The sequence below is a fragment of the Dipteris shenzhenensis genome, chromosome 27 (genome assembly GCF_047967505.1).
Source record: "Dipteris shenzhenensis isolate YYH24624 ecotype China chromosome 27, Dip_SZ_1.0, whole genome shotgun sequence".
Taxonomy (NCBI): Eukaryota; Viridiplantae; Streptophyta; class Polypodiopsida; order Gleicheniales; family Dipteridaceae; genus Dipteris; species Dipteris shenzhenensis.
Window position 1 is genome coordinate 17,025,240 of NC_141622.1, and position 15,199 is coordinate 17,040,438.

At 43.9% G+C, this 15,199-nt stretch overlaps 1 protein-coding gene across 4 annotated transcripts in view; it reads left to right on the forward strand.

Moving 5' to 3' along the window:
* Positions 1-13,039, forward strand: part of LOC147883949 (phosphoglycerate mutase-like protein) — a 47,737-nt gene extending 34,698 nt beyond the window's left edge. For 2 of the 4 annotated variants that reach the window (XM_087398628.1, XM_087398629.1), the window contains 4 exons: positions 11,580-11,668; positions 11,895-12,014; positions 12,110-12,154; positions 12,631-13,039. In XM_087398628.1, coding sequence (XP_087254754.1) covers positions 11,580-11,668; positions 11,895-12,014; positions 12,110-12,154; positions 12,631-12,736 — 360 coding nt within the window. In that variant the 3' untranslated portion in view covers positions 12,737-13,039. The remainder of the gene's footprint in view (positions 1-11,579; positions 11,669-11,894; positions 12,015-12,109; positions 12,155-12,630) is intronic. The other 2 variants (XM_087398627.1, XM_087398626.1) reach the window with 1 other exon arrangement.
* Positions 13,040-15,199: the final 2,160 nt, after the last annotated feature.

Sequence of the window (15,199 nt, forward strand, 5' to 3'; positions counted from 1 at the left end):
TTCGTAGAGAACTATGTGGTAGGTTGCCGAGTTTGTCAGGTTACTAAGGCTGAACGCCTTAGGAGCGCGGGCTTATTACAGCCATTACAGATTCCAGGTAATAAGTGGGAAAGTATTTCCATGGATTTTATTACTGGTTTGCCTCGAACGCGCAAGGGTCATGACTCTATTTGGGTCATAGTCGACCGTTTGACAAAAATGGCTAGATTCTTACCTACAAGAACAACTATTTCGGCTGTTCAGCTGGCTCACGAGTTTGTGGACCACTTGTTCAAGCTGTATGGTTTGCCATCTGACATAGTCAGTGACAGGGACTCAAAGTTTACAAGTAACTTTTGGACACTTGTATTTGAGAAGTTGGAAACTACTCTAAGTATGAGTTCCTCGGATCATGCACAATCCGATGGCAGTACAGAGAAGGTCAACCAGCTGGTTGAAGACATGCTTCGGGCATATGTATCTAAGAGACAGTCTTCGTGGGAAGATTATCTACCCATGATTGAATTTGCTTACAACAGTGCCAAGCATTCTAGTACAGGTTATAGTCCTTTTATGCTTATGTACGGGTTTCAACCTAAGTCACCAGTTATGGTTGGATTAAAAGGGATTCAAAATGATGCTGCTAAGAACTTCTTGCAAGACATGCAGGAAATGTTGCAGTTTGCCAAGGAGTCTATTAGAAGTGCCCAAGATCGGGACAGATTTTATGCTAATAGACATCGTTCACCTAGAGAGTTCTCTGAAGGAACGATGGTATATTTGAGAATTCCTAAGGAATCCAAGAGCCTAAGTACTGGTTTGGTTCCGAAATTATCCCCCAGATATTGTGGCCCATTCGAGGTCATTAAAAGAATTGGACCAGTTGCATATCGACTAGAATTGCCTCCTGATGTTAAAGTACATCCAGTCTTTCATGTCAGTAGACTGAAAGAAGTATTGGGTGCAGATGATCAAATTGTTTCTCCTCATGAGGTTATAGAAGTTACAGATTTAACTTTTATTCCTCACGAACCTGAATCTATTCTTGAATTCCGTGAAAGACAGATTCGAAATCGTACTATCACGGAATACAAGATTAAGTGGAAAGATCGTGTTGAGGAGGATGCAACATGGGAGACATTACAAAACCTCCAAAGAACATTTCCCGATTTCTTAGCGAACTCAGGAGTGAGTTCTTAGAGGAGGGGGAGTATGTCATGTGCACGGATCGGTATCTGACGTGTACTAGGTACACAGAACTAGCTCAGGTTAGCCTGGGGAGGCTTAGAGCTAGGCAGGCTTGATTCTCGGGTTGAGTGGCAAGGGTACGAACTATTTATAGGTCTTCGCTATTTTTGGCGCCGGGGCCCGAGTCTATAAAAGAGGCCCAGGGGGTTCAGTTCTCAGTGTGCGTTCTCAGTGTGCAGTTGGGAGCAAGTCTCGTTCCCAGGTGCTAGGTCTGATCCTGGATTGTGTCGCGGACGCGCGCCTGCATCTTAGCGTAGCCCAAGGCCCAGTGGCAGATCCAGGGCTTCACAGCGCCACCTGGTGGTATGGGACACCAGGCTGGTTGGGATCTGATTGGGAGTTCGTGCCAGTAGCTCAGCTCGTGGCTCGGGGGGACATCTTCTGATTCGGGATCACATCCCGTAGATGTCACGGTTGGGTGGTGAGCAGCCTGCTCAGTTCTGATGTTGTGTGTGGTTATTTTGCAGATCAGGGGTTTCAGGAGTGCTGGGATGTGTCACTGCCTGTGCTGCAAGCAATTGATCATCCGGGCTTGGTGCTTCTCTGGCAATGCTCTTACCTTTATAGTCCACTGCTCGGCTTCTACAACAATTCGCTTGATTTCATGTCAGGAGAAGAGTTTGGCTCGTGTGTGGAAGGGGGAGACTGAGGGGATTTGGGAATGGCAGGAAGAGATTTTCTGTAGAGATGGAGGGTGGTAGATTGAGTTCGTTGGAAAATTTTCCTTGGCAAAGGATGAAGCGAGGGAGGTTTAGACTAGGACTCCATATTTCTTACCTCCTCCCAGGGTTTGACTCTTCAGTAGCTGAACTTGAGCCTTTAGCCGCTCCTGATCCACTTGCTCCCTCAAATCTACTTGGTGCATTAGTGAGCAGGATTTGTAGAGTTGGCACTTTTAGTCGAGGTGTCTTCGGCCATCTCATAGCTCTCAATCCCAACCTATGCCGGATCATGCAAAGGTGTGGTCTGAGCTTGCAGTGGGCTTTGACTCCTTAGACAGACACCCTAGAGTTGAGAATCGAAGTTATTGGTGAAGACCTCGAGCCAATCGATTTGTACCTTGTCTTCATACGCCGAGTGGTATATCGATCTAGGTCCATGCACAACAAAGGAGGAGGCTTGGAGGTTTTGAGTATGGGGGAGGAAACCCTTGCAAAGGCTTCAATGGGACCCAAGAGAGTGGTTTTGGAGAGACCCTTTCATTCAGGCCCTATATTCCTTTTTTTGCCTATTCAGCGAGATTGGGTAGGAGGATCCAGATGGGGAGGATCTATGGCATGTCGGCCGTAGTGCATTGGCATGGATAGAGAGTCTTTCAGAGGTTTCATAGCCAAATGAATTGAGAGATCTTCCTAGTCCTACACATGGAATACATAATGGATCCTGGTGGAGGGAGGTGGTAGGCTAAGTCACCGACTCCCTTAAGAATTTTGAAAGGACTGTAAAATTTGTGAGCTAGCTTGGTGTTGGCATACCCTTCAATGAGGCATACCTATGCTTGTGCAACCTGAGATACACCCAATCTCCTTCCTGAAAACACCCACTCTCCTTCTTGAAAGTCCACATCCCTCCTCTTCAGATCTACATACTCTTTCATCCTATACTGTGCCCTATGTGCCCTATGTAAATTATCCTTGGCCAACTATAGGATTGCTTGCATTCTTTCCAACTCCTCCTAAGCATGTTGATTAATAAGAATCTGATCTTTGAGTGTAGAAGGTAGCTTGACCTGGCATCCATATAAATCTTCAAATGGGGACATCCCAATAGAAGTGTGTTATGTAGAATTGTGACAAAATCCTGCCAGATATAACCACTTGTCCCATGAATTTTGTGTAGTGATCTATGGTGTATCCTTACCTTGAAGTGACTACATGCAAGTAATGATGCCATTTCTTGATAGCATGTATGATAGCAAACATCTCCTTGTCATGGGTTGGAAAGATATATTCCTTATCACCCAATTTCCTGCTCTCATAAGCGATTACTCCATGACCCTGTTTGAGAACAGCTCCTATACCTTTACCACTTGCATCTGCCTCTATTAGAAATGGCCTGGAGAAATTGGGACAGACTAAAATTGGAGCTATTACGAGGGCTCTCTTGAGGTCATAAAAAACTGACTGAGCAGGAGGACCCCACACAAAAGACTTCTCTACATATGTCCTTGATATAGCCAGGGATCTTCTTCAGGCCAATGTATTCCATTAAGAATCAGAAGAAAGGATGGATTTCGACATTGAGGGCCTTGCTGATTAAGTACCCCTGTGATTGGTGGAAGCTCTTAACTGTAAACATGTTGTCGCAGTATGCTGCACCCGATACTGGATTACGCTTCAACGATCCGATTGGCATTGGAGTAGGAACACTTCAACATAGGAACATTTATCCACATACTTGCCTGACGTGGATGCTGATGCTATGGGTATCTCTGTCATAAGATTGGCATTAGTTCCTCAGCTATCTCTGCACTCCACACGTCATGCCATGATAAATTTGCCATATCATGCAGGGTGTTCCTTTTCAGCATCTTCACTACGGTGGTGGCTTGTTTGATTAGGTGAGGACCCTGAAGCTGCAAATATAACTTCTGTTGCTTGGCTGGTCTCTCTCTGCGTCCAGAGGTAGGTGAAGCCATAGTGAGGGTAAAGGGCGGGGTGATGACAAGAAGTACGATGCAATGGCTGCTGGAAGTGCGACAACGAGCGTAAAGCAGCAGAGAGCTTAAGCAATGAGAGTTTGCTTTGTGGAACAATGAAGATTCTTACTCCTTGCTTCTGCATGTAACAACCACTCGTTGGACAAGATGCGCCTCCAAATTTAGTATGCCATGCGACACCTCGGCCACAACAAACTCATTGTTAGTCTCATTACTAGCCTTAGTTACTGTGAGTTTAAGATGCTGGCTGCCACATATCCATCTAGGCACTTGTGAGCTGCTCACTGTTACCAAGCACGCTGTGGCAATTTTGTATGGCTTAATGCGGCTTCCATTGATCAACTCGAGAATCACCTGTCCTTGCAAATCAGCCAATTGAACTGTGCCATTATCATGAACATCAATCAACTTGTATGGCCCATTCCACTATATTTTTCTGAACAATATGCCGGTTATACCGGGCTTTTCTCCTTTGAATCACCTGCTGTGTCCACACAGCTCTAATGCGCAACTTATCCAGCCGATTTAGCTGTTGCAATTGTCTCTCGGTTGCCTTCAACAGCGGCAACGTGCAGACCTGAGGCTAGAAACTCCACTGGAACAACAGCTGCTAATCCAAAAGCCATTTGAAATGGTTTTAAATTGGTTGAGACTTCGTAAACTGTCCGATAAGCCTATAACGCAGCAGGATGCTTTGCATCCCAGTGTCTTTGGTGTGTACTCACTATCTTTGTGAGGACTAACTTAAGAGTTTTATTGATTGACTCCACCTGTCCATTACTCATGGGGTAGTATGTTGTAGCAACGCAGTGTACATCCATAAACTTCTTTGTCAATAACTCAAACACTTCATTCCGCCGTATGCCCACCTTCTTCGAGACATTCCACCCCGCCGGAAATTTTTGTATATCTACATTTCGTGAGGAATCAATAAAACTATGACAAATATCATAAAAGGAGTTCTATGATGACTTGACAGACTCAATTGGACATCCATATCTGCAAATAATATTTTCAAAAAGGAACTTGGCTATAGACTGAGCTGAGTTCTCCCTTAAAGCTTTTGGCTTTGTTGGGGTAAAGGCACATTGCCTACCCTTAATTAAAGAATTAAAGATAGGACACCTATGACTGTCTTAAGACAGTCATAGGGTAAACCTAATCCTAATAAAAACTTAAGTGAGTTTGTGGTGTGACTCACTCATCACTTCACACCCGCACTAGTGTGTCTCTTGCTCCCTTTCCACTACTCTTCCCCCTCTCAACTGGTATCAGAGCCATCGAGCTCACTCTCCCTCTACCTCGACCTAATCCGTACCGTACGGACGTACGGACAGTTCCGTACTGCCGTACGTCGTCCGTACGACCATACGGATCAGTGCGCAGAGCCGTACGGCGGCGCATTTTCGTCTACAGGGCGACAGCGTGGTCGCGGGTGCTGGATCGTCAGTTTGCAGGCGGCGCGTTTTCGAGGGCTTCAGAGTGAAGGCGGCGCGTTTTCGAGGGCTGCAGGACTTCTGCGGCGGCGCATTTCACAGCTAGGGCACGGGTGGCGGCGGCACAGTTCGCAGGGCATCTTTAGGGCGGAGCTGCACCAAAGGCAGCTGCACAACAGCTGCTATAGCTGTATAGCAGCTGGCCGGTTCGGGCATCGCGCTACACCAAAGGCAGCGCTGAGCAGCGGCGCAGCTGCTTCGAGCCGTACAGACTGTCCGTACAGTCGTACGGAATTCCGTACACCTGTACGGACGCCTCACCAGCAGGTACAGAACAGTACAGCAGGATCTGTTTGTTCTTTTTTCTGCCAAAACTCGATTTTTTTTTGGGAGAAGTGTACCTGCTCCAAGGACAGAAGTACAGCAGGAGCTTCTATGCATTCACTGAGTGAAATTCTCAGTTTTGGGTGATCTTATCAAAGGGCTTTTGCCTGGATGTGTTTGCAGTCTATGCCTTGAGGCAGTGTGTAGCCAGGGAGCACACATTTGCTTTATTTCCGCAGTGCATTTGGTGACATTTGTTGCAGGTCACATTCTTTGTACACACTCTGAAAATCTCAGTTGAGCCACGCTTGGTCAGGGCGCATCGAGTTTACTCGGTCCCTAACTGCCCATCGTTGACAGTGCTCAAAAGATTTTCTTCCTGGTGTCTGTACGTTGTGAGTTGTGTTGTTACCGAGTACACAGAAGCAGTCTCTGCATTACACATTGTCAGGTATAAGTGTCAGAGAGATTTCATTTTGCATGCTACCTCAGTGTTGAGGTGTTCTCCACTTGATTCAGGTGTCAGATCAAGGGGCTTTTGCCCAGACTTTGTTTGATAGCACTTGGGTTACCGACAGAGATCTTCAGATGCATTTTCTCCCCTTGGTATAAGGGTGATTGCTTGGGATTTATCCCATTTACTGTTGCAGGTTTTTGTGACAGGCTGAAGGGTCACTTACTGTTTTTTTTTGGGGGTGTCTGTCAAGTGGTTTCTGCAATTTGAGTCAGTGACATACCTCATCTGAGGTGGGAGAAGTGATCAGTACAGTCAGTACAGCAGTGTTTACAGCAGTGTTGGTGGTTTTGTCAGATAATTATGCACTGTTAAGCTCTTGTTGAGCAGCAGCAGCAGTCTGAAATTACTGTTTTTATGCCTTTTTGAGCTCAGAACAGTTTGTCAGAAGGTACAGTATTTGCAGGGACATTTACTGTTTTGCTGCAGATTTTACTGACAGTAAAAACAGCACCTTTGAGAGTGCTTCTGGCTCTTGAATAGAGCAGGCTTTTCTGAGAAATCAGAACTTTTTTATTCAGTCTTTTTACTTCCAGGGTGTCAGGTACTTTCCTCATCTGATATGGCATCAGGAGGAGGTGATTCTTCAATTCTGAACATAAAGAAACTGGAAGGAGCACATAACTATGCATTATGGGCAGAACAGTGCTTGAATGTTCTTCTGTTAAAGAAGATTGCTAAGCCCATAAGGGTAAAGGGTGTCAAGCCATCTGATATGGCAGCTGATGACTGGGAAGAGCTTGATTTGTCTGCAAGGGCAGCTATCATGCTCACTATTTCAGACACTCTTGTGTTCAATGTACAGGCTGAAAAGACCTCTTATGGTCTATGGCAAAGACTAGAGGAATTGTATGCCCAAAAGAGCTCAGCCAGTAAGGTTTATTGGCTGAAGAAGCTGGTTGATCTTCGCATGAAGGAAGGTACAGCTATGACCTCACACTTGAGTGAGTTCAATGCTATCTTTACACAGCTGATTGCACAGGGGTTGAACCTTGATGAGGAGTTCAAGGCTACTTTCTTGTTGTGTACTCTTCCTGAGAGTTGGGACACTTTCAAGACCACCCTGTCAAACTCAAATGCCACTCTTATTTATGCTGATGTAGAGAGCTCTCTCCTTATGGAGGAGATGAGCAGGAAGAATAATGCGGGCAGCAAGTCTTCAAGTGCTTTGCAGGTACAGGACAGAGGCAGGACTCAGCAGAAGGGGAGATCTGCTAGTAAGTCCAAATCCCGCAGTCAGTCCCGTGGAAAAAAGGACATTGAATGCTTTTATTGTGGCAAGAAGGGACATGTGAAGTCGAAGTGCTTCAAGTTCATACGGGATCAGAAAGCCAAGAAGGCTGAAACAAAGGATGCAGGAAATGCAAGCAAAGGCAAAGGCAAGGCCAAGGTAGATGACTTGGATGCAGTGAATGTTGCAGCAGAGGACAGTGACAGTGACATACATGATGTTTTATGCTCTTCTGCTGTAATAGCACATGCTTTGGTTATTGATGGCCATGACATGCACACCTGGCTCTTGGATTCAGGTGCTTCTTTTCATGTTACTCCTCATAGGGAGTGGTTTACTTCCTACACAGGTACTCATGGAGTTGTTCATCTTGGGAACAACTATGCATGTCAGATTGCAGGGATTGGCAGTATACAGATAGTATTTCCTGATGGACAGTCATTTATGCTTGATGGTGTTCGCCATGTGCCGCAAATCAAGAAAAATCTGATTAGCACTGGCTTATTAGATGACAGTGGTTACCACACCACATTTGGGGATTCCAAATGGGTGATTACTGATGGCCAGACTGTAGTGGCTGAGGGTTTTAAAAGTGATACCTTGTACCCTCTTTATGTTTCCAGTGTGGGTAATCATGTTGTTGCCATAACCGAGCTGCCAAAGGTTTCATTGTGGCATAGCCGGTTGGGACACATGTCTGTTAAGGGAATGCAAGAACTGTCACGTTTGGGTTATCTGCCGCCTCTCTCTTTTTCAGATTTGCCTACTTGTGATCATTGTATTTTTGGCAAGCATTCTGTGACTCCTCATAGGAGGAGAACTCCTCAGAATAGAGCACCACTTGATCTAGTGCACACTGATTTGTGTGAGATGCCACAGTTATCACTAGGGGGTGCCAAATATTTTATTACTTTCATTGATGATGCCACACGTAAGGTGTGGGTCTATTTCTTGAAGCATAAGGGAAATGCCCTAGATGCTTTCAAGAGATTTGTCGCTCAGGTGGAGAATCGGACAGGTCGTAGGCTGAAATGCCTCAGATCCGATAATGGGGGTGAGTATGTGTCACATGCTTTTGTGCAGTTTTGCCAAGCTAAGGGCATCAAACAGAGACTCACAGCCCCTCATAATGCATCTCAAAATGGTGCAAGTGAGCGGATGAATCGAACTGTTCAGGAGAAGGTTCGATGTATGTTGTCTTATGCTGCATTACCCCATGGCTTTTGGGCAGAAGCCGTGCAAACAGCAGTTCACATTATTAACAGGTCACCAAATAAGGCTTTGGAGTTGAAAGTGCCAGAGGAGGTGTGGTCTGGCAAGCCACCCTCATATAAGCACTTACGGGTATTTGGCTGCGAGTGCTTTGCTCATGTACGCAAAGATCTACGCACCAAGCTGGATCCAAAGTCTATCAGATGCATCTTTATGGGATATGGTGATGAAGGTGAAATGGGGTACAGGTTATGGGATCCCGTTAAACGGAAGATTATACGCAGCAATGATGTCATCTTTAAAGAAGATAGTGTACACAAGGAACCCGTGCAACCTGTGGAATACAGGAGGGTTATTTATGATGATGTTGGACAGCAAAGAATGCCCATTTATATGCAGCAGCAGCCTGCTGCAGATCACCCTGTTCCAGAGGGTATACAGGCTGAAAATCAGCCAGATAATTTTGCCAGTGATGCACCACTGGATGTGCCAACAGATGGGGCTGTAGTCATGAGGACATGGATTTATGTCAGATGGATGTGAAGACTGCTTTTCTTCACGGAGATCTACATGATGAGATCTATATGAGTCAGCCAGAGGGATATGCTGTTAAAGGGAAAGAACAGCTTGTGTGTAAGCTCAAGAGAAGCTTGTATGGACTCAAGCAGGCACCAAGGGAATGGTACAAAAAGTTTGATGCCTTCATGCAGTCCCAAGGGTATCATCGGTGTGAGACCGATCATTGCTTGTACACCAAACGGGCAAAGGATGGCAGTTTGATGCTACTCATTCTATATGTGGATGATATGCTTATTGCCAGTAAATCTCAGCATGAGATTAATGTTTTGAAGAAACAACTGCATAAGTCTTTTGATATGAAAGACTTGGGTGATGCCAATCATATTCTTGGCATGCGTATTACTCGTGACAGGTCCAAGGGACTTTTGTTTCTGTCACAGAAAGAGTATATTAACAAAGTACTGCAGCGGTTTAAAATGGAGGGGGGGAAGTCCATTAGTACCCCGTTGCCTCCACATTTAAAACTCAGCAGTAAGGACAGCCCCAGATCAGATGATGATAAGGCTGAAATGGCCAAGGTTCCGTATGCATCTGCAGTTGGATCTTTGATGTATGCCATGGTTGCCACTCGTCCGGATATTGCTTTTGCGGTGGGAGTCATCAGCAGGTATATGGCAAATCCAGGCAAGCGGCATTGGGAAGCAGTGAAAGGTGTCTTGAGGTATCTCAAAGGTACCAAAGACTTGTGCATATGCTATGGTAGGAAGGATGCATTGGTGCATGGTTTTACAGATTCAGACTATGCAGGGAATGCAGATAACCGGAAATCTACTACCGGTTATATTTTCACATTTGCAGGAGGTGCTATATCATGGGTGTCTCGGTTGCAGAAATGCGTTGCACTGTCAACCACAGAAGCTGAATATGTTGCAGCCACTGAGGCCTGCAAGGAAGCAATATGGCTTACTCGGCTGGTGGGAGATTTGGGCATTACAAGTGACATGCCAGTTTTGCATTGTGATAGTCAGAGTGCTATCATGTTGGCAAAGAATCCGGTCTTTCATCAGAAGACCAAGCACATAGAAGTGAAATATCATTTCATCAGGGAGGTACTGGAAGACAAGCGTCTTGAGCTTGTGAAAGTACATACTGATGATAATCCTGCAGATTTGCTCACTAAGAGCTTGCCTACAGAGCGGTTTGCACATTGCCGCCACATCATGGGATTAGGATGAGACCATTCTTACTTTATGGTCTTGTATACAGTGACTGTATATTGCTGTATTTTTATTCTTTTCTCCCCTTTAGGCACATTGGCCTTTAGGTGGGAGGTTGTTGGGGTAAAGGCACATTGCCTACCCTTAATTAAAGAATTAAAGATAGGACACCTATGACTGTCTTAAGACAGTCATAGGGTAAACCTAATCCTAATAAAAACTTAAGTGAGTTTGTGGTGTGACTCACTCATCACTTCACACCCGCACTAGTGTGTCTCTTGCTCCCTTTCCACTACTCTTCCCCCTCTCAGGCTTTTGCCCATTTTCTAGCATAATCTGTAGCTGCTAGAATATACTTATTCTGATTAGTTGTATCCTTGAATGGACCCATAAAATCAAGGCCCCACTGTTGAAAAGACTCTTATGGTTCACTTGGTTGCAAAGGTATATGATCTGGAGGAAGCATTTAGCCCACATGGTGATAGACATCACAATGAACACTTGGGCATCCTTCAAAAAGTACTCCACCAACACTTTCTGAGCATTAACCATGCCCCCAAAGTGACCTTCTGCTGCTGCTGCAGGGCTTGTATGAGCCTCATTAAGTACTGCAACTTACTCATGTGGCGATGAGTTAAAATACCATCGACACACTAAGGGCATAATTGCCCTTCAATCAAGCTGTATTTCCAAGCCTTGAAGGTCAACTACCTGCATTTGTCTTTGGCATGTACTCAGGAAAGGTTCCCGGAGATAAGTAGTGTAGCTTGCCATCATACTCAGTTTCAGTGAAATCAACCGCAAACAAATGGGCATCCTGCAATTCATTAGTAACCCCTTATTGTCAGCTGAGGCTGGTAACGTAGATAAAGAATAAGTTCCTGCATGTGATTTGCCATGCTTATGAATAATGCTAAAATTGACTTCTTGTAATACCAGCATTCATCTGACCAATTTGCCTTGGATTACTATTTATTAATAAGGTACAGTAGAGCTTGATGATCAACATAGAAGATGAGCTGATTTATGAGCAAATAGTTTCTGAACTTCTGTACACTATAAACCATACCAATAGCTTCCTGCTCAGTGGTGCTCATTTGTTTTCCGTGAAGTTCTTTTGGTTGATCCTCTGGTGTCACTGCCCTCGGTTTAATGTGATAGGTCATTTACTTCAGATGTCCTATATCTAAGACATATACACTTTGTCTGCATCTAAGCTCAGCTTAAATTTTTTGGGCAGGTAGAAAGTGATGAAGACACTTTGTGGAAACCTGATGTACGGGAGACAGATGGAGAACTTATAGCTCGTGGTAAAACCTTTCTTGAATGGTGAGTACACAAGCTGTCCTAATCAATGTATAGGTTCAAAAGGCTCTGTATATTGTAAAATGTAGAGGTATGAGGGTGAAGAGCAATAATTTTTCTGTGGTACATAGAATTCATTTGTCTGTTTGAAGGCTCAGTAGTAAAAAATAGAGATCTGAGGGTGGAGAACATTATTTTTTCTGCCATAGTTTAGATGGCATCAATTCATTCGTCCGTGTAACATCTGCAGGCTTGCAAGGCGCAAAGAGAGAGAAATTGTTGTGGTGGCACATAGTGGCTTTCTGACTCACATGCTGAGTGTTTTTGGGCTTGGCTGCTCAACCTCTATCCAGAAAGAATTGAGAAAAGGGTAAGCAGTAGCTCTCAGGAAGAACTGATGTGCGTTCATATTTCACTTGTTTTTGGTACTGCCTACCTATTCTAAAGGCTTGCATTGCATTACAGGTTCAATAATTGTGAGATGCGCTCTATTGTTCTTGTAAATCAAAGGTAATATTTCGGACATTGTCCTCAGACATCATGCTATCTATCATATCACTCTTTTTATGAGATTGCTGCTGTGTTGTTGGATGGGAGTGCTTAATGAGCCTATCTTAGTCATTTGAAAACTAACTCGTGATGTTGGGGTTCTTCCCTTGAGCCTAAGGCTACAGACAAAGAGATGTCAGCTTTGATTTGGTTTTAGTCCTATCAGCAAATATTCGTATTGTTGTGTGCTATAAGCATTTGGATGCCTGGACAGATTTGCATAATATTCTCTTCCATGAGTGTCTGTTGCATAAGAGAAATTGGACTGAAAGGGGTTCACTTGTTACCAGTGACACGCTTAAAGCCTATATATGATAATGAATTTTGAATAATTGGGAGTGCATGGAAAAGTACTGGAAAACCAGATGTGAATGTGCTAGAGTACTGTCCATCTTAAGAGTCAGGCTATTTCTGAGATAATGATTGCCATTTTGCAGAGAATTGGGAGTTTCTATTCCAGAGGATTATGCTGGAGGATCTCCCCCAGGTCCAGATCTTCCCAGTGAAGGTACAGATTTAAAAATTGTTGAAAATGGTCTGTAAACATTTTTCTGTTCCTGCAAATAAGTTAACATGGGTGGATGTACCGCGACACATTGTATGAAACCCATTCAATGAGTATTGCGCTGTTCGAAATGGGATTTTTTTGGGTTTTATGTAATAATTTGGACACAAGGGTGTGCCACCTGAGGTGGTCCTAGTGTCTTCATTTTTGCAAATTGGACAAACGGTTGGGTGCTATTCATTTTTGCAAATTGGACAAACAGTTGGGTGCTACAAGTGTCCCTTGATTTGCCATGCTATCCCAGTATATCATGCAAGTTATTTGGAAAGCAGAAATTTGATGTTTCCTTTGTTTAATTTACCTTGTCAGGAATCATCCATTTTCCATGATTTGGTCGGAATAATACAATTGATCATAAAAGATGTGCAGTTTTTTCATGTTGTTCCACAACGTGCCAACTTAGCACATATTGCCTCCAATAGTATTGTTCATAGTGCACAATCAAATGCAGATGGATTTTAGTATTGCTATTTTGCAAATTGTACATTCCATTTTGTTTAATGTCTCGAGATAGGCCTAGTTTTCTCTAGTTTAATATCTCATGGTTTTCTTTGTTTGATCTACCTTGTTAGGGTTGTCCTCCTCCAGTTTGTTTTGTCAAGTCTGAATAGTTGTAAGGCTCCTAGAAGTAAATATCTTGACAAATCTTTAATTGTTCTCCTGTTTTTACCCTTGTGAACCTCACCTTCTCTTCTTTATTCTTTTAGCAAACTTTACATTAAGCGAAAGACTTTCTTTAGGATTTTCTTTTCCTCTTTTGCTTGATTATATCATGATTAGGTTCTTACAATCCAACGGCCTAATGAAACAATCCATGTGCTTATGAATAGAAGATACCATTAAAATGCCAATATATAATTTTAATCAACTCGGGTCAAGAAATCTTTAACTATTATGCATTTTTTACCCCAGTGAACCTCACCTCAATTTTGTTATCACATCGCCACCTTTACTTTAATTTATTTTCTTCTTTTGCTTGATTATCTCATGATTAGGTTCTTATAATCCAACAACCTAATGAAGCAATCCATGTGCTTATGGATAGAAGATACCATCAAAATGCCAATGATTAATTTAATCGACTTCATGTTTGTTGTTGGAGCAAGTAGAGTGAGGGATGGCCTCCTCTAGCAATGGAGGAGATAGGGTAGCTGCCATCTCCTTCCCCAAAGGTCCTGTCATCTCTCCCACTGGTGCCAAAAATGACAAGACTGCACTCTACAGTGACAAGATTGCCATTGATGAGTTGGCAACAAAGCTTTCTAAAGCAACAGAAGTCCCACTGGTCTGTGCAAACTCATCATTGTCTGTGGAAGATGACATCGATATGGACGGAGGTAATGAGAAAATAGACATCCGGGGTCACTTTTATCATTTCTTGGATTCACTCTTCATCTCGAGGAAAATGACCTAGGTTATGGCTCAAAGGAGATAGATGCCCTCAAGCGCTTCTTGGTCAAGATCAGTGGTACGACAGGTAGCAACAAAAGACAAGCATTTCTGTCAACGAAGCTTGATGAAAGCCAAGGAATTTGTTGACGCAGAATGGACAATGAACAAAACAACCAGCTCCCACCTATATGCAATCGCATGAGAAAGACAAGCCAAGGGGCCAACCCGTGCGACAGTTGCAAAGTCAGCCCTCTTACAATGGGGCTGTCCAAGGTGGGTTCAAGAGCCTCTTCAAAGCTCCGCCACCCCCCAAGCAAAGCTCGTGGGAAGAGTTTAGTCCTCTGCTCGAAAGATCTTTCAAAAGGGCACGAGAGGCAACCAAATCGATCAAGGAATTGCTTGAATAGATGGGAAGCCTCTTTCAGGTAAGCTTTCTTGCGTTAAGATACACAATGGGATTCTTCTGAATGACATAATGAAGTGTCTCTGTTCTTGCGCTATTATCGGGTATATCCATGACGAACATTTTTCTTGGAAGGATGGGTTCAAAACACCTAGATGTGGAAAGGGTAGGTAGCTACCAATGTTTATTTCTAAGAAAGGATTCATGGTGTTTGTATTTGAGAAGCTTGAGATGGCAAGCGCTGTTGTTCAAAATGGAAGTTGGACAATTCGTAATCAACCAGCCAAAGTTGGACAATCCCACCACCCACCAACCCCCCCCCCCCCCCCCCCCCTTCTTCTTCTTCTTCTTCTTCTTCTCTCTCTCTCTCTCTCTCTCTCTCTCTCTCTCTCTCTCTCTCTCTCTCTCTCTCTCTCTCTCTCAATCAGGCACGCGCACACGCACACGTGCATGCACTTTTTTTGTAATGAGACATTCACATTCTCTCTGAGCATTCTGTATATCTTTCATTGTATTCTTCATCGCATTTACTCGCCTAAGCTAGTTGAATCAAAGGATAGCTACGACGACATCATTTCAGGTTCAATCTTGTCTTCATACCTCTTGTACAAACACTCTAGGTATGGCTTGATATGCTACTTGCTTA